Raw genomic sequence first — 20,169 nt, forward strand, 5'->3', positions numbered from 1 at the left:
ACAAGGAGAAATTCCGACATTTAAAAATTCCCTGTATGTTTTTTTAATGAATTGTTTTGAAAGTCACTCGTATTTGCATTATTTTTATGAATTTGGTAATTTTCTGAAGATAATTTTAATCCTCCGGTCACAGAGGTCATTTAAATCCACTTTTTACTTTCATTTACGGTGTATTCCCCAAAAGCAAGTCTGTTCAAAACCATAGAACATAAGGATATGTCTCAGGCCAGATTGAAATCTAATTTTAAATCCGCCAAGGCGAGATTGAAATCGCAATCTTGCCTAGGCAGATTTAAAATTGGCCTAGGGGAGATTGATATCAAACTCACAGACAATTAAAAATTATAAATAGATAGATCAATTGCACTTTTAATTAAGCCGTTTTATTTGTATGTACAACCCATTTTTAAGAACATCTTTAACCAACTATTTGCATATGGGGTATTTCAAAACATTAATTAAATTTTTTGTCGCACATAGGGATTCTTTTGACTGCATGGCAGTCCTGTTAGCACTTTGACTAAGGGGGTAATGGTGGCTGTAATTTGCTCTCATAAACGTCAATTCTATCTGTATTCTCGTTTACAGTCAAATGTATTTCATCATTTACTCACTTATGATGAAAATATAAGCATATATGTGGACTATGATACACCGAAAGAAACAGGATCACAACTTTTAATGAATTAGTCAAGATGTCGTTTACTAAAAGTTTATGTCAATTAAAACACCACTTTCTTATGCGATATTTCGAAGTAAATATGTGAACTTGCAGTTTATTTACCAAATCACTAGGTCAAAATTGTACATGTTAAGCAAAATTATTTTCACGATTTGTACAGGAATGCATTTACTTGCTGTTGATCTGGGAGGCATGGGTTGGCATTATATTATTAAATCGAGTTTTAATCATAATTAATATACTTATATATATCATATTTTTATTACAGATTTTTACTACAGACAATGAAAAATTAGTACACAGCTTAGATCAATGCAACGATTATCCAAATCATCATAGTACAAAAATTCTCCGGGTCTAATTTTGCATTATTTTCAGATGCTTACACAGTTGATTGACATTCGGGCTCAGAAAAAAATAATTTTGATGTCGTTGTAACTATCGCAGGCGAACTCAGAACCTCTTCTTGAGTTGACGAATCTTGCTGCGTTGACTCCGATCCCGATCTGGTAATTTGCCGTCGCCGGAACGGGGCTTTTCGTAGCTTCATTGAACGCGGTCTGCCGTTGGGCCTCCCGTTGGGCCTCCCGTTGACACGGTGCGGAATATCAAACGGCCTCTTCGACCGCCATACATTGATAAGGCGGCGCAAAGCCGAAGAAGAATTTGTCGAAGATGATGAAGTCATGTCACCTGAACGAAATGACGATTGCCATGACTGCGAAGTTAAAGTGGAGCGCGTGCTTGACCTTAAGAAAACGTTGCGGCGACCTTTTGACGGACGAAGTCCTGGTCCAGTGATAGTTCTGTACAGTACTTTTGGAGGTTTGTGGTGAGCCCTTCTGTATCGAGACCTCCGAAAACATGCTGCAAACATTAATTTGACTTGATGGCGAAATGCTTCTCCTGTTGCCACGTAAATGAAAAAGTTAATACAATAATTGATCTCAGTAACAAGTTCAATTGGTGGGTAATATGTTTTCAAGCTAGCAAAAATACACGGTGAATGTGGATCTTTGGGGTCTAAACAGGACAAATATATGGTGACTATGGTCGGCGGTAAGTGCGTTATAATAAATGCAAATGATATACCGACTAGCATTAAAGTGGTTTTGTGCTTTTTAGTGTAAATTCTCATCAAGTGCCTCGTTCCACCCTCTTGCAGAAGCAAATTTTCTACTCTTTTTATCTTATGCAAAATCATAATATTACAAATGGTTATGATTCCTATTGGTAAGCAGTTTTCTAAAACCAAAAGATACCAGTATGTGTGTAGGGTTTGGCTTAACTGAAGAAAGTTCTCCCCGTCTCCACAATACTCCTTGGGATCCCCTGTATTTTGTACGAATATAAGACGGAAAACTTGGCTGTAACTCAGAATGACGATCAGTGATAACGTCACTGCCCATGTGACCAATCGTTGAGGACGGCAGCAGAGTAGGCGTTTAAATGGAAAGTACACAGCAACAAACCTCTCAATCGTTATACAAACTATCAACCACGACGACATCAGGAAGCAAAGGTGTTCGGTGAATTTATAAACTTTACAGCCGCCATCTGTAAAATGTTTGTACAAGCTTCCGTGTGCGCCAAATAAAACGAAACACATGGAGTCAATTCGCCTTAGAAACTTAAAAAACAGCGACAGGGAATCGAAAATTGCCAACGAACACAGATAAAAACTGTAGCTTCGTTTTCGTAGCTGCTTTGTACGCATTACCAAGAAAGAAAGGGTATTCCCTATAAGTCCTACGATGAAAATGGCGGTGGTTCCGATTTCTTCCAGCCACCAACCCCAGTAGACGAAGTGTAGCAGCTGTAACTCTGAAAAGATAAAACATATTGCCTTTTCAATCGATTGCTGCGTCCTTATCAATCAGCTGTAGATGCGCTATCCGATATATATCTGTTATTACTTCCTTAGATTGCTATGCTATGGAACTAAATGGTCTTTACCAAAGACGTATAGGGTGTCGGTTTTCTTTTTTAGTTTTAAACACATCAACTGTCAAGTGTACGTGTGGCACTAATTAAAGGCAGGTCTATACTGAACGCGTTTGAAAATGTCACAAAGTCATATTTTTACGTCTTAACAATCTGCTAGGCTACTTATCTTTCCAAATCCGACCTTTAAAAAAATGATAAAACCCCTCAAACAAAAGCACCTGATGTCGATATTTCCAACTGAAACATTTGGAAAACACGGTGGTCTAAATGTCTCGGGGGTCATTTAAAACCAAATTGTTAATCAAAATAGTACAAAACATCCAATGACATCCAATGACTTTTTTTATTTTGACAGTATCTAAATCTGTGTCCCGGGCAGGACACCTTTAAAGGAGCCAATGTAAAAGAAAGAAAATCAAACTGAAAATGGTTTATTAGCTAACCCAACTCACTAGCAAGTATTTTGGTAGTGCTCCACACTATGGCATAAAGCACACTAGTTGTACTTCATAATAATAGAAAAGAGGGCGCTGCACAAAATGGTCTGTACTTTTAACCTTCGACTGACAGCATACCTACACTGTATGTTGAATTAGATACAAAACAGTCATAAATATCTTAAGTCAACTTTTCTTTGCATTTTTCTTTTTCAAAAAAAGAGATAGAGAGCCAAAGAATGAAAGGAAACTGTGTGTTTTAATTCTTTTTTTTCGTTCAATTTTCTTTACGTACACCAAACAGGCACATAAGAAAGCGCAAATGTATATTACAATAGATATCAGTTCGTGAAAGTGAAGTCTACAACGGTCTTTTTTTCTTTTTGCTTTAACCAAGCTCTCAATCAAAGTAATGTTAGACGGGATTCGTCTTTGACCCAAAATAAGGTTAACACAAACAAAACGGCCAGTAAGCTCCTCGCATTTCTCCTGTCGTACATTCTCACTTAAAAAACAACTTTGCTCTCTGATAAGATATTTCATCTATTGGCGTCTATCGACGGCATATCCATATGAACTCATCGTAAAATGATATACCTAATATAGCTCCCGAGATATTTCTGATTTACTGTTCTCTTGAAACGTCATGAAAACGTAAACTAGCTATGAAGACATGTGGCTAATGTATTTGCTTTATGATATAAATGTTTTCAAACACTTCCGAAGGCTAAGCAGTGTGTGCACTGGAGCAACGAGGAAGTTTGAGTGAGATGTGAATATAGAAACGCAAAAAAAAAAAAACAGTCTGAAAAAATACGAGACTACTGCCAATTAATCACTTAGGGTTTAATATTTGAGAGTTTGCGTAATGGTGGATAACAGCACAGCTTTGCCTTCTGATTAAACATTTATTTTATCACTATCCCAAATGCCGTTATCCCATGGATAAATCTAAAACTTTAGTACAGATAAATAACTACATATTTGTTTCGTCAGTGACAATTTGGCAACAGGGATCATAAGAATCAATCATATTATACCATAGCAGTGTAAAGCTTTTAGAACCATATTGTCATTTTCTAAAAAATAAAAACATCAAAATAAAAATAAAATTATCAAAAATTATATATTACGAAAATACCTGTCCTATTCCCAGCACTCTCGTTGCCTACATCTGGCAAAACGCTCTGGTTGATGCTGAGTGGATCCATTTCACACCAACCGGACGCTGTAGCGGGATCCATGCCTAATTAGTCCTGGAAAATGTAATCACAAAAATTTTAAGTGTCCGACTACGGGAGATAGTTTGCATTTGACACTGCAGCGAGTACCTAGTATAAAAAGTATAAAAATCCTTATATCTGTAAAGCAAAGATTTTGTCCAAAGCTTTCAAATCATCAGTGATTCTTGTATAAAGTAGCCTTCGGTCACCGATAACAATTCAGCCAGATCTTTCACCTGTGCAATTTAAACCTATTTTTCGCGAGTGCTATTAGCTGTGTATTATCTCCTCCATCTTTTCTATTGTTTTATTCTTTTACAAATCTAGTCTACGGAACGCACTATTTTCATTATGGTAGCAGTCAAGATATTGTTGACAAAACACCAGGCAAATGCGTCAGAGAATTACCCTGAATCTAAATCTGTGTATAATGGAAAATCTCCTCTATGGAAAATGTATGAGCGTTCTGAAAGGTGACGGAACGTGTATGAAAGGTAGAGGGGTGTTACTCGGGGTGCAGTGAATATGACCCTAACGAATGACAGTAGTGATTTCACTTGCAGGTTTTACATTCAGTAATCTGCTGACTTTTTGGTTAGGTTGTTTACATTCTATATTTCGTCGAGAAGAAATTAAACAAAGCTTATCCGATTCTCAAACTGTTAATTTATGTTTGACAACCTAAGAAGGGATAGAAAGGTTGGGTCAGGCCTCAGTTTAACCATAATTGAATACGAATTGACTACTTTCTCTTTCTCGGTGTTTCTTGTGCATGCTTCGTTACCTTCAGCGTGTTTAAATGATTAACAGTAACCTAGTTCGACATTCTCGATTAAATTTCAGATTTAATTGCATTAACAAACCCTAGAAAAAGTTTTGGTAGACTTTTTTCTTCCAGATATGCATTTGCCAAGACGTTTCTTATAAAGCATTTGCTTTCCTGCGCTGTGATACTCATGTCGCTGAACTGCTTCATACTTTCTCGATGGACAACATTTTTCAATAAAATCTAGTCTTGGATTTAGTTATCTAAATACGCTTCACAGTTCTCACCAAGGGTAACGTGGATATTGTGAAAAACACGAGATCTTTGGAAGGATAATTAACGGAAGACTCACCTGAAAATCACCGAGGGAAGGAGTCTTGATAGGCAAATAATCGAAATAATGGCATGGCACTTTACCTGAAACCGAAGAGGTGAAAACAAGTTTGAACCACGTTCTAGTCATCAGACGCAGTTTGCGGCGGGAGGTCTGTAGTTGTACATCACGATAAACATGTCTCGGCACTTCGGTCAATTATGTCCTAAGGAATTCTGATCTTTTAAGATATCAGAACCAATTAATGCTTCGTATACCAAGCCAATTAAGCTGAAGTCTTTTTGCTACTTGGCAAAAACACAGTCGAACGCAGAAAATAAATATTTACTATTGAAGAAGATAGAGTTGTGTCAGAGAAACCGACCGTGCGAGTATTTTCATCAATTCTACTAGAACTGACACCGGCTTGTATATTTTAAAAGAAATGTGTTTAAACTTAGTAAGGTTTCACCAGGTGTGACCCCCAATCCCTTTACAATCTTGATTTTTTTCCAGTCTGTCACTTTATATTCTGTTACGGAACGGTGAACACTTATGAAAAAATATTGAGACAGTAAAACCGGGTGACTTCATAGGTGAATGTATCGTAATACATTATAAAATCACATGTTGTACAAATACAATCTGCATATTCACGTGATAAGATATAAATTCCATTTTGACTTCTTATGCGTATGAAAGAGCTGGTTTTCGATTATCAAGTGGTATTATCTATAACGAGCAGTTCTTTAAATAAAGACGCCATCTTAGCTTCGTTTTTTTCCCCCACCATTTCACCTTGTTGTAATCTGGGATCTATTACCCAGTGTTCATTTGGGTCCACTTAAACAAAGCATTAGTGCCAGTTATAGAAAATTATCAGCAAAAGAAGTTACCTTACGCACTAAAGCTCCGCTGCTCGGATTTAGAACCAGAAACTGGTTTGGGTGTGCTATCTGTCCGACACCGTCTTCCGCATGATTTCCTGGAGTATTCCTCACTCAACTCCCCATTGCCGTTCTCCTTTATCCTTGTTTGTCACGTGGACAATAGAACTTCAGGTCTCTAATCAAATCAGCGGATGTCTTAATTGTTTATTTGATTTAATATCCTATGGCTTGATAATCAGAGCACTATATATTGCAAATGTTGCCGTTTGTTGGATCAAGCACGCTGCCAAAGGTCCGTGTGGCTCTTGAGTGCTGCAAATTCCTAGTTTCTATTTGCCGTTGTGTTTAAGAAACAATCCTAGAGAAGTGGAAATTAAGCAGAAGCGTGTTTCGTGAAGTTTAAAGAAGTAATATTGGATATCCGATCAAGTACTTTTACAACAAGAAAGGACTGAATAGCATTTCTAAATGAAATCTCATTATGCTACACTAAACATTGATATGCCACGAGGATATGTCTGTAAAAATACGCCAAAGATTACCGATCTCATCCATCCCAATGTCATTTATTGTCTTTTGGCATAGTCTAAATGACGCCCTTATCCCCAAGATTATCTAAGTCATTTTCTGGTCATGTAATTAAGCCTTATAGTGATATAAGAGATAACTTTTTCATGCACTCGATACCGGAGAAACTAGTTGATTCAGTTAGTTTGGAATGAACTGAGAGTCGTCAATGCCTGTGTAACTTTTAATGAAAAATCTATTTTCTTTTGATCTTTTCGACTTCGCTTAGGCACTCGTTCATTCTTTGTGGAAGGTAGCCTTTTGAACGACCAATCCTACGATGCAGGTATTTAAAACATGCAACAAAAATTAATAAAAAATAAACAATTAGAATACCAATAGGTTTTTGGAAAGTCAAATTCGATATAAACACACAAAATAGTTTGTTTAAGAAAACTCCATTGAGAAGGTTTGGTATCTGCACGTCCTAACCAAGGTCGTCATCGCAGGGTTACTATTTGAGAAAAGCCAAGTGCCTCATACTATAAATACATCAGTAATTGGATCAATCTTACGGCACTTCCATCTTCAAGCAATGAATTTTGATGTTTTGATTGCTCTTCGTAACAGTTTATATGGCATTCTTATAACGTCAGTTTCGTGAATAACTAGACTGCTTGTGCAGCTGTTTCAAGGAAACCTTAATGAAGCTTCGATTAAGAATTTTTGTAAATAACGTGCAACGGATATAGTTGTCTACTATAAATGTCTAAATTAATTTCAGTCACCCGAACAAAATGAAAGAAATAGGAAGAGAGAACTGTGCACACGGTTTTCAAATGGAACATATTTGCAATGAAGTTTTATTTATGTACCTTTGTTATCCATGGTTTCAGAAAAGCACATGGATTTCTATACATCTATAGGCCTACTTACAAACCAATACTACAGGTGTGTAAACTAATTACATTTGAAAACGAAAACCATATTCCCATAGTTGGATGGAATATAAACTATGTACTTCGTTTATCTAAAAGCTGACAGAGAGTCCAATATAAAAAGTAGCAAATGAAATATTTACAATTATTTACAACGAATGTGGGTATAGAAGTTGCATATATCTATCCGATATCCACTGATAATCGGTCCGTTTGAAGTCTCCTCTTCTCGTTCTTTAAGCTTTTTTCTTTTTATTGCATTTTTGTTAATTGTACTCAAAGTTTCTATAAAGCCTCTTGGATTAAATTGATGAGATATAGGTATCTACGTGACCAGAACGACCACTGTAAGTCATTTGATAAACATCGTCATGAAAAACGTTTTCTCCGTGCAATCTGGCGATCCTTTGTCACGATACAAAAACAGAGAGAACCTTAACTCATACTTGGCACTGGAGCATGATATTATAATTTCTTGTGTATCAAAATCACCAATATGATTGAAAACAATAAAACAACACTATTCAGTGACAGTCTGCTGGAGCCGTTACAGCCGTTCCGGTCGTTACAGTAACAGATTTCTTGAAATATGCCGTTATCATGGTACGACCATCGACATCCCGAAGCAACACCTGGAAAAAATTCATAAATTGAAGTTATTTTCATTCAAATATTGCACGATGGTTGAACAGGAGATATAAAGCAATCGATAGAATTACAAATGTATTGGGTGGTTGGTTTTCTTTTTTTTTTTTTTTTTTTTTGCGGATCTATTAGTATAGGATGAATTCTAACGTTTTCAATAAGTTAGCAAGCTTAAACTTACCAACTTCAGATCTAGATCCACATCTTCGCGTAATCTTTGTCCAGGAGTGCCCTGAAATAAACACCGAATTGCTACAGTCACACCTAACACAATGCGATAAATGCAACGATCCATTTCCAGTCAACAAACACACCGGGTTGTTAGCTTTTGTGGCAGCACATATCATTTTGAGTAAATGAAAAAAATAGTGAAATAGAGGTACTTGTTTTTTTTAAAGTGGATTAAGGAAATAAATACAATAAATAAACACTTTCTTAAAGCTACATTTAGCAAAAAAAAAAAAGAAGCTCGGTCTATCCACATCTTGAAATCATACACTTACACCCTGGGCTTTCTTGTACAACTTTCATACAAAAAGACCCCGGCACATTAGCTTCAAAACTTCCACAGTCCACTAAAGCGTTGATGGTTGGGTCGAAGTACTGGTCAGACGGACAAGAGCCATCTTCATTGCTATCACACTGGTAACATTGGATTGCCTCACCTGGAAAATAGCAATTTTTACAGTCTTATTTAATACCTGTTTGTCAATTTATATAAAGTTTTTTCAATTCGTGTTCATTTATCAGGATATACTTTGTATTATGTTGTTAAAGCAATCGAAGTGGTTTCAATGACACGTTTAAATTTTGCCTGATAGGCTCATATTTAAATCGGTTTCTCAGTGTTTTATTTCCCCTGGCATACAGGCACGTGTTAAAACAGTCCTTGGACATAATTCGTTATTATGTCCAAGAATAGTCATTGCACACGAGGGAAATTAAAAGTATCCAGCGACCAAGTACAGATTTTCTATTACTAGTAGAATGGCACACAAGTTAGTTCAACTGCCTGCCTGTGACCCTCAAAGTGTCCTTGTGCGTACACGAAAGAGGTACAAAATCCTTTCATATATCACTAATGAAGATATAAGACAAATACCTGTACAGACTAAAATATGTTCACATGTACTGTGCCCAACATACATACTAGTATAAGCTTTTTAAAAATAGTTTTAATGGTAATTTAAGAGACATGTAGGCCCCTACAGTGCCAATCTGACCAGCACAGGTGTCGCCGTAGTTTCACTCAGAGTTATACTAGTTAGATTAAGTCTACTGTGTTTGATCAAAGGTAGAAATCAAATATGAAATACTCACCCAGTCCAAGAATGGCTAATAATATAGAAACTTGGAGTAAAATGTCCATTTTGAAGCCAGGGGGTTGTTATATCAATTATACTTGCCCCCCGATTCAGCCGTTGTAGGGCAGTAATGGCGGCTCAGGTGTATGAAATGTAAAGAATGTCTACCTGAGAGGGGTGACGAGTTGACACCCTAGAAGCAAAAACCCTCTTAAAGGACAGTTTCTCTACAATGTTTTGAATTTAAATTGAGCATATAATAAAAATTCTGTAGTGAATTCTTTTTCATTTATTTTTTCGAAGAAATTGAAATGTTTTTCTGTGTCAACCTATCACCTTTCACCCCTTTGGTGACACACGTTGGTGGTATGACTCACCTGTTGTAAACATCAAGTCATGGCCGGTTCAAATGACAAATGCGCATGTGCGAGTTGGGGTTCTGAAGGGTTATCTTTGCTCACATTGTTGCATGTACATGGAGGATATGTTGATTAATATTTGGACATGAGCAAAGCAAAAATGCAGGAATAAAGCTGATTAACTGGAAGGAAAGCACTGACAAATTTAAACTGATGGCAGTGCGATTCTATTTGGCTGTCATTTGTCGAGAGTGTTATTTTTTCCCCTAAAAATTGCAATTCACGATTTCCTAAAACGCAAGCTATGACAAACTAAAATCCGTTAAGCTAAATATATTCATCTCACGTGCTTAACGGGACATATTTTAATATTTATCGGCGCATTTCAATTTTTATAAAACGTTCGTAATTCAAAATGGAAAAAGATGCGAGTAATAGATTAAATTTATTGCTTACAGCACAAAAATCCTTACGTACATTTTATGCAGAGCTTATAAGTCATCATATAAACCAGATTACGCAAATTATAATGACCAAAATGAGAAGAATCGTTATTAAACAGATAATTATTATCGAATAACTCAATAAAAACATTAGTAATAAATAATTAATATTTAGTAAAATACTGTCACATGAGTAGCTATTTAAAAGGTAATATTAGTTGAACATCTTCAGAGACCTCTCAGAATTCCGGGCACATATTTTTGAATGACATACAAAACTGGAAAAGTCAAATAAGAAATATATGTCCTTGTGGCAGCATTACACCCGTCCTTGTTAACACAGTGGCAGTATTTGACTTTAATTCTGTACGTCCCAGTGCGCTCCTGACACCACCGCCCCTCGTCGGCTCCGACCTCGCCCAACCTGGCACAGGATCGGATGTAACGGACGTCCCATTTACCTTGGTAATATGCTGCAAAGTTCAAACATGCGTTATTAAAAATAGATAGAAAAATGGATGGAACATTTAAATTCTTGTTGACGTTGGTCATATGTTGTTTAGATAAGTTTATATCACCCTATGAATGTAAATGAAGAGTGGTTAGTTATTAGCGTGATTGATTAATCGATTAATTTTTTGCAAATATTGCGCAGAATGGCGGGTCGACGAAATTTCCCGTAATAGACTCGATATATAGGCCTAATTCAGTAAACAATCGTCGGAATATTTAGGATTATTCTTCATTTGCATTCACACAACTACTGACATGCATTTGTAGGCTTAGTCTAGTTAACACTTGTTCTATATACGCATTAAAGACAATTGCACTTTGGGTTATTAAAGAGACTAGGAACTGGACAGTGGCATCGTGAACAAACTAATCATGATCACTTACTCTCTTGTACCAATTTTCGGCACATAAACTGATCTGGTTCACATGTATGCAGCTCGTAGGTTTGGTTGCTGAAAAAGTCAGCGCACCCCGGATCGTTGTTGGAATTGCATTTGTAACACCGTATACTCAAGACTGAAAGTTGATGATATAAACTCAAATTTTATTACGCTGCTGTATCTAAATATCACTATATTTCAATATGTAATTAAAAACAAAACCCCAACGGTTCATCTTTCTGTAAAAGATGTCAACCCTCTCTTGCTCTTTCATTTTGTTTCGTATGTATACGTATACGTAATATTTACAGAATTTATTTATTCATGGAGATAATGCTTATTTACTGGCTCCAGTGATGTACTAAATTTCTGTAGATCCTTCCGTAATTTGAACCTCTCATACCAAACTATGAGATTTCGGACTTGACAAAAAGATTCGAGTCTAAATATCCTCTTCACGTACCAGTACCACATCTTACATAATTGTTATTAAACTAAACAATAATTCTTGGCAGCTATAGGCCAGTAATGGAGTTTAAGCACGACCTGTCTTTCTCCCCTGTCGTAAGATGAGTTAACATGACATTCCTTCATGATATGCCTTCACAATGGGGCACGTGAACATTAAGCTGTTCTGTCGAAATTAAGTCGCACTTTGTTTGCCATTATGGCAACTGTATCTATCTATGCTATATCGTTTAGATAGTCACTTATTTCATATCCATATTTTTGTTTCAGTCATGTATATCTGATATCATAGTTACCTGCGTATATGTTTAAACAAAGCACAAGCACAACTCCAACGATCACCTGAGTTCCCATTCGGTTTGGCGTGTGGGGTGTCAAGGCCACAGAACGCTACTGGGGTCCCGATGACACACTTCTGTCTCAGTGATAAGATATTGCCAGGTAACTTATCAGGGTGCAGTCTGAAGATTAAGCTTACAAAGAAATGTATCTTTCGTGGTATTTTTCTACATTGCTGAACTTCAGAGAAAAGATTGAATTTTTGTTATTTTGTCACTCATGTAAAAAGATCTTGGACCGATCACACATGTATCAGGTAGTGTAAGATGGGGTCTAAGGAAAATCAAACAAAAAGCGGCCCATCCTATCACAGGTATTTCGAATTTTAAATCAGGCCAAAAACGGTGGTATAGTTGAGGAGATGAATGGTTTTTATTTCTAATACAGTACTTTCTGTACCAGAGTTGAGTGCGTTTTGTATATGGTTTGAAAACGTTAAAATGAAACGCGTTACACAACTGTGCCAAATGGTTAGTCGCATCCTGGACTGACCAAGTGCCAAGCTGAAAAAATTGAATCCATCCAGAAAAGAGTTTTAAAATACTGCATCTAAACACCGAGGCATTAGAAAAATAAACTCTGTTTCTTTACAAACCAGACTCAACTATTTACGCATAAAATGTTACAAGCATGTGCATTGACTGAAGCATTTATTAATAAAAAGTTAAAAACCATCCGCATTCTCTGAGACACTCTAGGAACTTGTATACCCCAAGGTTTAGAACTGTTAGATCTGCAAAGATTTTTACCCCATGGGTCCTCAGAAATTTTAATGTACAATGTAATGCATTTTAAAGAAGCTGATTGATGTGATATTTTGATAAATGATCCTTTTATGTGAATGAACTATTTTCTAGAAACTGATTTATTTAATATTGTAATATTAATTGAATTCTTTTATGGTAAAGAACTATTTAAAAGAAGCAACTTTGATTTAATATCATAACCAATGACGTTTTCTTTTCCGTTTTCATGTCATGTGTTTTAGCACCTGTATCACTATTTTCTTAATTACATGTAAAATCTAAAATTTAGTCGCAAAATTAAATATTATTATAATTATCATCATTATTATAGTTCCGCGAAGGAATTATTTAGAAAGAGCGCTCAGAACTCGTTTCACGATGTACTTCTCACGTTACACCAGGCGATTAAATCGAATACTTTTGTCTTAGTCATAAAATTTGAACGTGCAAGAATAGAAAATGTAGTAGAAGGGCCAGTACCATGATTCAAAGTTCAAAAGGAGTCTACACTGTAATTCAGATTTAAATGATGATCGCGAGGTCTGCTCATATGCATTTTAAGTGAAAAAAAAACGAAACAAACGCACACGGAAAGTTATTTTTTTATTGCTATTCAGCTCGGCTTTACAATTTAATTAGTGGTAAGAAGAAACACAAATGAATTCTTTATCCACATTATTATGTTATTTTACAAAAATCCATGTTATCGTAAATTTTGCACAAAGCAGAAATGCTACATAACGTTTCGAAACTATTATGTATAAAAAGCTGATCTATGGTTGGAATACAATTAAAATTCCTTTGAATGAAAAATTATATTAACTTTTGTAATCAAACATTTTGGATACGTAACCACTTTTAGATTTTTCACTAAGGGAGTGACATCTATCACAGGTAATATTTTCTAAGGTTGGACTATAGCCACCCCGTTTTTATGAATAAGTAAGCAACTACACAGCTGTTAACGTAACCTTCTAACTATCAGCTTCATGTTTTAATGTTACCTTTATTATTTTACATTAGAAAAATTCACTAAAAACTAAGGCATACTTCCGCTTGCGTTTTTATGTATCTTACAACGCTCGAAAGTTTGTTGCTAAAAAATCTAGAATGTCAAAAATGATTTTATAAAAGGCTTATCAGCCATGTAAGCACTTTTTGGATGTCTCTTACGATGACCTTTTCCAAGTAATATCCAGTTTTGATTTATATTTACATGTACCCTTGCAAAATGTCACAAATCTTTCACAAAACAAACGTTCTTGAGACGGTGAGAGATATAGACCGTATATGAATCCTATATATACAAATATTGTCTTCGAAGGTCAAGATCTTAACTCCTCATAGGTATATTATACAAATGTACGTGGAAGAGTTGCAGGAGAGATCTGTGATTTATAAAGTCCCTGAAATGTTACATTATCAACAAACATTACAATATATAAGAAAACATGAAATAAAGAATGGGTTATGTTTTTGTTTTTTTTTTTTTTTTTTTTTCATAATCTACACGCCTCAAATGCCACGCGGAAAAATGCAGTGGTGTTATACACCTATATGTAATAATCCTGAACAGACAAAGCAAGCGTAGAAAAAAATAGTCAGACATTATTTGCTCCAAACCTTTCACTATCAGAAACAAAAATCAATTATCCTTACTTCAAAACATTCGAAAATGTACACGACCTACATGAGCTTTTAGAGCACCACTATCCTTTTCCAAATATACTGTATACAAAACTATACATACAAAAAATTTGTTCAACAGGTTAGCTATGTTACAGTTATCAAAATTTTCAGGAGGAAAATAAAGTCCGTTGTAGGTATCCTATCGTAATGAAGGCCAAAGGTAGAAGTGCAGAGGAAGAGAGCCGTCTCGTGGTAGCCGTGTTGCATCCATCCTTGTTGACGCAGTGGCAGTACTTCACTTTCACCCTGTACGTCCCACTTCTCTCTTTACACCAGCGGCCTTCGTCAGCCCCGACCTCACCTTCCCTGGCACAGGACCGAATGTAGCGGACGTCCCAGTGACCATCGTAATATGCTGCAAAATGAAAATATACAAACTTCCAAAATATTTAGCGCTCGGAAATTATATAATTTATTGATTATCAAATAGGACGAATCTAACACAAATTAGCAGTGACGGACAAATACATTACTTTACTGTGGATAACAGTTTACTAACATTTTTCAACTCTTACTATTTCGTCGCCATAGTACATTTAACTTAAATATTTTGTTAGTTAATTACAGGTTTATTTTCATAACCCGACTGTATAAACGAAAAAACAACCAGGTTTTTATCATTAATTTATTCGGAAAGCCCCACCTTAGTACTATGGCGGTAACATTTTACTACTCGAGTAAACACAATTAAAAAAAAAACAGCGACTTACTTTCTTGTACCATTTTTCTGCACATAGTATCGGTCACGTTACAGGGTTGAATGGGGTACGTGCTATTGTCGAAGAAATCGGCACATCCTGCATCGTAGAGGGAATTGCATATGAAACACCGAATGCCCAAGGCTGAAAAAGAAAAACGAAATCATTTTGATTTCATAATCTGATCGAATGCAAAGAACAGTAAAACAATCATCTTTGCAGGGTAGAGCCGTAACAAACGTACACTGTATGTACTGCCTAACCATTAGATAAGTCTACACAGCGACCTGCGAATGTAGAAAAGGACAGTTAAGACGAATGTAAAACAGCAGAATTGTTAGCTGAATATAGCAGTTGGAGTTTTATTTGTTTTATTACAACATCCTACCTAATCCCATGCCCTGAATAGATATTGCACATCATGTATTGATTATACTTCCTGATAAACCTAAGCTAGCAAAGACACAGTTGTCACAGAATAACGGATTAATGCAACTATAGAATTTTTGTGCTCGTTACACCATATTGTTTATACTGCACATATAGGAGCTAGAGATCACAACAAAAAATCTATGCACCTATGTGAGGTTGACAAATTCATTTTCATTTTGACATGCCCTAAACAATAACTCGTGAGAAACCATAAACTAGAATTAAATAAATTATTTGTAATGCCACACGAATAGTTTTTATAGTTTTTAAGATTTAGTATTACAGATAACTATTTTATGTAACTGGTGATTTAACTTGAATCAACTTATGAACTGTATCTAAATCTCTAATGGTACAATTAACTTCGAATATATGCCGTGTGTCTTAGTGTAGAATAATCGGGTGTTCAGAATTCATTAATCAAGTGGTTGCAGGGTCAGAAATATGTGATGGGTCTTTAAAAAGGAAATAAGTAAAAAGGATTAATGAAGAATAAAGCACAATTCGAATTTTGAGGCCAAGATCTACTCCCTGTTAAATGAGAATTCAAGAATGTCTCTGGTCGCCATATTTGACCTATATCTTACCTGTGCACACCTGAGTACAGGTGTGTCGAAATTCAGTATTTTGGACGTTAAACCACTCAACTAATCTTAACAGAAGAAATTTTTTTTACCTACCTCCTTGCAAAGATAAAAGTGCTATGAATACGAACACTGAAACAACTATGACAGACTTCATCGCGCTGCCGTTACTCCAAGGCAGGCATCGATATTTAAATAAAAGTAATGGCGGAATGGCGGCGAAATACCTTGGGGCCCACGACGGGGAGTCTCAAACCGCACGCGCAGACTAAGTGACAGGGGAAACGACAGGTGTATTAAATCAAGACGTAAAGGTGGTTTTGTTAAAGAAAAAAAATCAAACAATCTAGTTGGTTCTTTGTTTGGTTAGTATGAATTTGACAATTAGTCAATTGATTATTTCCTAAGACATCAAGGCGAAAATTTTGACAGGAATATAGAGAATCTTTAATCATGAATATCTTTCGATATACATGTATTTAGAAAAATGGAAAAGAAGCTAGTTAATTTTAAGCAACCGAATATATCGTATAGATTTTTAAAATTACCCGCTCTTGTCGCAAAGTATGGAATATTTTGAAAACTTCAAAAGTATTAATTTTTATTCACCCCTTTTTTCTCATAATATGTCCGACTTAAACATTGACAATTAAAACTTCAATTAAGGGAAGTGCAGAAAAGAGTAGTTTTAATTGCCTGGTTACAGTTCCTTACCCCGTGTGACACATCTGAGATTCAACGCTTCTGTCACTGACCAGTGCAGTTTGAATTCTGTCCAGCAAATAAAATCCATTCTATCCATTTTAGTAAAAGTGCATTATGACAATCCTTCGAGAATTTGTGGAATGTTTCTTTCCAAGTCAATGAAAATAAAAACCAATTTGTACTATATAAAAAAAATAATATCACCAGAAACGTCTCTTGAATAAACTTTTATGATGTTAAACATTACATTTGTTATCGTTTTTCTTAAAACGTTATCAATTCCGTAGACACTAGTAAACTAACATCCCTGCTCCCATTTGCAGAAATATACAGACCAGAGTTTTCAGTAAATACCTGTAATAGACCCCATAAATCAACACATAAAAACGAATGCCGCTCTGGCCATCAAATTGCCCATTACCATGAAATAAAACATTATTGATCTGAATAAGTTTGTGACATTGTAGCATTTTGAATAAATGAAAAAGGTGGAATGGACTTTGGATATCATTGCAAAGAAAATAAGCAGATCAAAATCCGTTCCAGTGGAGTATTTTGTGTCAAATATTTGCCACGGTCTTACAACTAAACTAAAAATAAATGCCGTTTATACCAAATTTTGGCCAATGCAGTTTTTTGGGGGGCCACTTGAAAATGGCAGATAACTGTGTGCATTTGTTCTGAAATAAAAAAAAGCAAGTTGCAAGTTATTGGACTTCGCTTCCAAATACTGTGCACCTATTAGATACACATATAGCCAAGGTTCTTTTGTGCAATAAGATAGGTCCCTTGAAGGATATCAAAACACTCCTGAAAGTAGCAAAAATTTGGAAACACACACACACACACTAAGGGGACAAGGAATCAACTCAACATGCAAAATCTGCTATTAGCATTGTTTTTAATATCTGATCTTAGCAACATTTTATGGTTTATCTTGGACCCATGTATAGGGGGTTCAAGAATTAACGTGTTTCTGGATAACAAATAACCAGAGTAATGCAAATTACCTGGTTACAATTTCCCCCTTGTGACACTTCTGACGGTCAGTGTTTCTGTCACTGGCCCGTGAAGTTTGAACTCTGTCCTGCAAAAATCCATTCTTTTTAGTGGGCCTAAATGTGCATAATGATCATCTTCCAAGAACTTGTGGAATATTTCCATCCAAGTTAACGACAATAAAAATCGATTTGTACTTGACAACAACGTTTCTTGAATAACCTTATATGGTGCCAAACATTACACTTGCTTTTGTACCTTTCTTTAAAAAACGTTATCGATCCGTAGACATTACACTACCCAGTACAGCCCCGCTCACCTGAGTTCTGAGTGCAAACTTCTATGAATATGAATTTGCATCGCCTTTTAAGGTCTTCCATCCTATATATAGACTGTCCTGCAACCATTCACATCCATGCTTACTTTATTTTCTTTGTCTGATTTAAATTTGAACGATGCTCAAAATTAAACAAAAGTGCATTCATGCCAGGGACCTTTGAGGATCAACAGTTGATTGGTTGGATTTCTTAGAAAAGGCAATAGCGAAACCGAGGTGGGGTATAAAATACGGTACATAGGACATTAACTGCGTATTAAAAGAGGAGGCGTGTAGTTCAACATCTGAATAATAGGCCTAATCCGTTGTACCAAGCAAGAAAACAAGGATTCAGGTAATTTATTGTTTTTACATTCCTTTAAAGAAAAATCATCAGCCAGTGTGTTTCAAGTATGGTGAAATTATTTCATTAACATTTATGAAGAAAGATCAGGACAGGAACTTTTGACATGTGTGGTTTAACGAAAGCTTTGTAAAAAAAAACGATAGCTTTTTTCATAAATGTTGAAAGCACGGAGGAAAAACTGAAAAAAACTTTCGGTTGCATTTTTCATATTTCTCACTCTATTTCCAATGTGATCTTTAGTTGTTAAAATCAATCAAAACAATTCATCACAGCAAATTGTTCAGGGTAGAAAAAATTACTATCTACATGAAGGTACAAATCCACGTATAAATCTGACTTTCTTCTTTTCGAGCCTCTAAACTGGTGACTTTTCTCGTGACGTTTAAATTTAAATAATTAAACTTCCAAACTGTAGAGAAGGTTTATAGATCACTACTTTTTCAGCAGTTTCGGATGAGGTATAACAAGATATCAGGAGGAAATTTGTTGAATATTTTCAGAAAATTTAATGATATAAATGCACACTATGTGCTTTAATTGCTTTATTCTCCGTAGCAAGAAATTATTTACCAGATCCTACTCGTTGATATTTCTTTAGCATCTAAACGAGCTTAAAGTTTTAGTTATGGAAAGCACGCACTTTCGGGTGTAAAACATACATTTAAAACGAAAACCATTCACTTCTTTGTTATGTTCCCTTTTAACAGTAAGTCAAAGTTAGCTACGCCTTTTATTATTATTCTATTCGACGTGGCCAAAAAGAGTGTTTACTTGATATTTGTCAGCAAACCTCATTATTAACGGCAGCTGGAGTCACGTCATCGGAAATTCCGTTTAATTTTTAAGTCGTGGTCACTAATCCGCATTTTTGCAATTGTCTTTATTTCTGATGGCGTGGCTTTCATTAAGAGATATTTTTCAGGGGGCTTTAGTTTTTTAAAGCAATCTATATGTCCTAAGTTTACTATAGTAATCACTTTTCAGGTCTTTCCAAAATAGTTCCTCAGTCTTATTGTTGATAGTATCTCTCAATTTATGTCTCCTTGATCTATGTAATTTAAAGTTAAAAAATTCAATGAATCTAATGAAGATGAAAAACTTGTAGAAGTTCAGAGTCTCACCTCAAACTAGAAAGGTGGTAAACTGACGATAAAGGCTTCGAGTTGCCTATAGGCCTATGCTTATATATTGCAACGAGAAATATAAACTCCGATGTTCGATATGTTTCAAGGGGTTTTTTATTGTTTCAAGTCAGCACAAAGTTAGATGCATTACTGAATAGTTAGATTCAGGAAAAACTTCAGTTTCGGTATCTGGATGATAATAAAAAGTTACAATATCCTTAAGCTGAAAGCAGTTTAGCGAGAAATCCCTTGGAGATGGATCGATCCCGTTGGATCGATCCTGTTATATTGATCTGGGTATGAGAACCCAGTCTCATTCTCCGTAGCAAGAAAGTAATTACAAGATACTATTCGT

General features: G+C 35.6%; 3 protein-coding genes across 3 annotated transcripts; all 3 read right to left on the reverse strand.

Moving 5' to 3' along the window:
• Positions 1–397: 397 nt before the first annotated feature.
• On the reverse strand, positions 398–7,440 carry LOC106167161 (C-C chemokine receptor type 2). Its single transcript, XM_013545869.2, has 4 exons — positions 6,265–7,440; positions 5,408–5,472; positions 4,208–4,322; positions 398–2,506 (listed from the first exon to the last, which is right to left on the reverse strand). Exons 3-4 carry the CDS (start codon positions 4,308–4,310, stop codon positions 1,065–1,067), a joined length of 1,545 nt encoding a protein of 514 aa, XP_013401323.2. The 5' UTR covers positions 4,311–4,322; positions 5,408–5,472; positions 6,265–7,440; the 3' UTR covers positions 398–1,064.
• A 157-nt stretch (positions 7,441–7,597) lies between these two features.
• On the reverse strand, positions 7,598–9,833 carry LOC106167170 (UPAR/Ly6 domain-containing protein crok-like). Its single transcript, XM_013545880.2, has 4 exons — positions 9,669–9,833; positions 8,852–9,013; positions 8,530–8,580; positions 7,598–8,335 (listed from the first exon to the last, which is right to left on the reverse strand). The coding sequence occupies exons 1-4, from the start codon at positions 9,715–9,717 to the stop codon at positions 8,169–8,171; spliced, it is 429 nt and encodes a 142-aa protein (XP_013401334.1). The 5' UTR covers positions 9,718–9,833; the 3' UTR covers positions 7,598–8,168.
• A 3,653-nt stretch (positions 9,834–13,486) lies between these two features.
• LOC106167168 (UPAR/Ly6 domain-containing protein crok) lies at positions 13,487–16,589 on the reverse strand. Its single transcript, XM_013545877.3, has 3 exons — positions 16,400–16,589; positions 15,300–15,431; positions 13,487–14,944 (listed from the first exon to the last, which is right to left on the reverse strand). The coding sequence occupies exons 1-3, from the start codon at positions 16,458–16,460 to the stop codon at positions 14,697–14,699; spliced, it is 441 nt and encodes a 146-aa protein (XP_013401331.2). The 5' UTR covers positions 16,461–16,589; the 3' UTR covers positions 13,487–14,696.
• Between the last annotated feature and the right edge of the window lie 3,580 nt (positions 16,590–20,169).

The sequence above is a fragment of the Lingula anatina genome, chromosome 2 (genome assembly GCF_051362555.1).
Source record: "Lingula anatina isolate TDL-2025a chromosome 2, LinAna3.0, whole genome shotgun sequence".
Taxonomy (NCBI): domain Eukaryota; kingdom Metazoa; phylum Brachiopoda; class Lingulata; order Lingulida; family Lingulidae; genus Lingula; species Lingula anatina.

What these genes read in the sequence shown, in the direction of transcription:
- LOC106167170 (XM_013545880.2), bottom strand. Translation starts at nt 9,717, where the DNA reads ATGGACATTTTACTCCAAGTTTCTATATTATTAGCCATTCTTGGACTG. An exon ending in ATTAGCCATTCTTGGACTGG is followed by an intron (nt 9,014 to 9,668) that starts GTGAGTATTTCA and finishes GCTATTTTCCAG; the next exon opens with GTGAGGCAATCCAATGTTAC. An exon ending in TGTACAAGAAAGCCCAGGGT is followed by an intron (nt 8,581 to 8,851) that starts GTAAGTGTATGA and finishes TGTTTATTTCAG; the next exon opens with GGCACTCCTGGACAAAGATT.
- LOC106167168 (XM_013545877.3), bottom strand. Translation starts at nt 16,460, where the DNA reads ATGAAGTCTGTCATAGTTGTTTCAGTGTTCGTATTCATAGCACTTTTA. An exon ending in ACTTTTATCTTTGCAAGGAG is followed by an intron (nt 15,432 to 16,399) that starts GTAGGTAAAAAA and finishes TTTCTTTTTCAG; the next exon opens with CCTTGGGCATTCGGTGTTTC. An exon ending in CAGAAAAATGGTACAAGAAA is followed by an intron (nt 14,945 to 15,299) that starts GTAAGTCGCTGT and finishes TTCATTTTGCAG; the next exon opens with CATATTACGATGGTCACTGG.
- LOC106167161 (XM_013545869.2), bottom strand. Translation starts at nt 4,310, where the DNA reads ATGGATCCCGCTACAGCGTCCGGTTGGTGTGAAATGGATCCACTCAGC. An exon ending in GAGTGCTGGGAATAGGACAG is followed by an intron (nt 2,507 to 4,207) that starts GTATTTTCGTAA and finishes TTATCTTTTCAG; the next exon opens with AGTTACAGCTGCTACACTTC.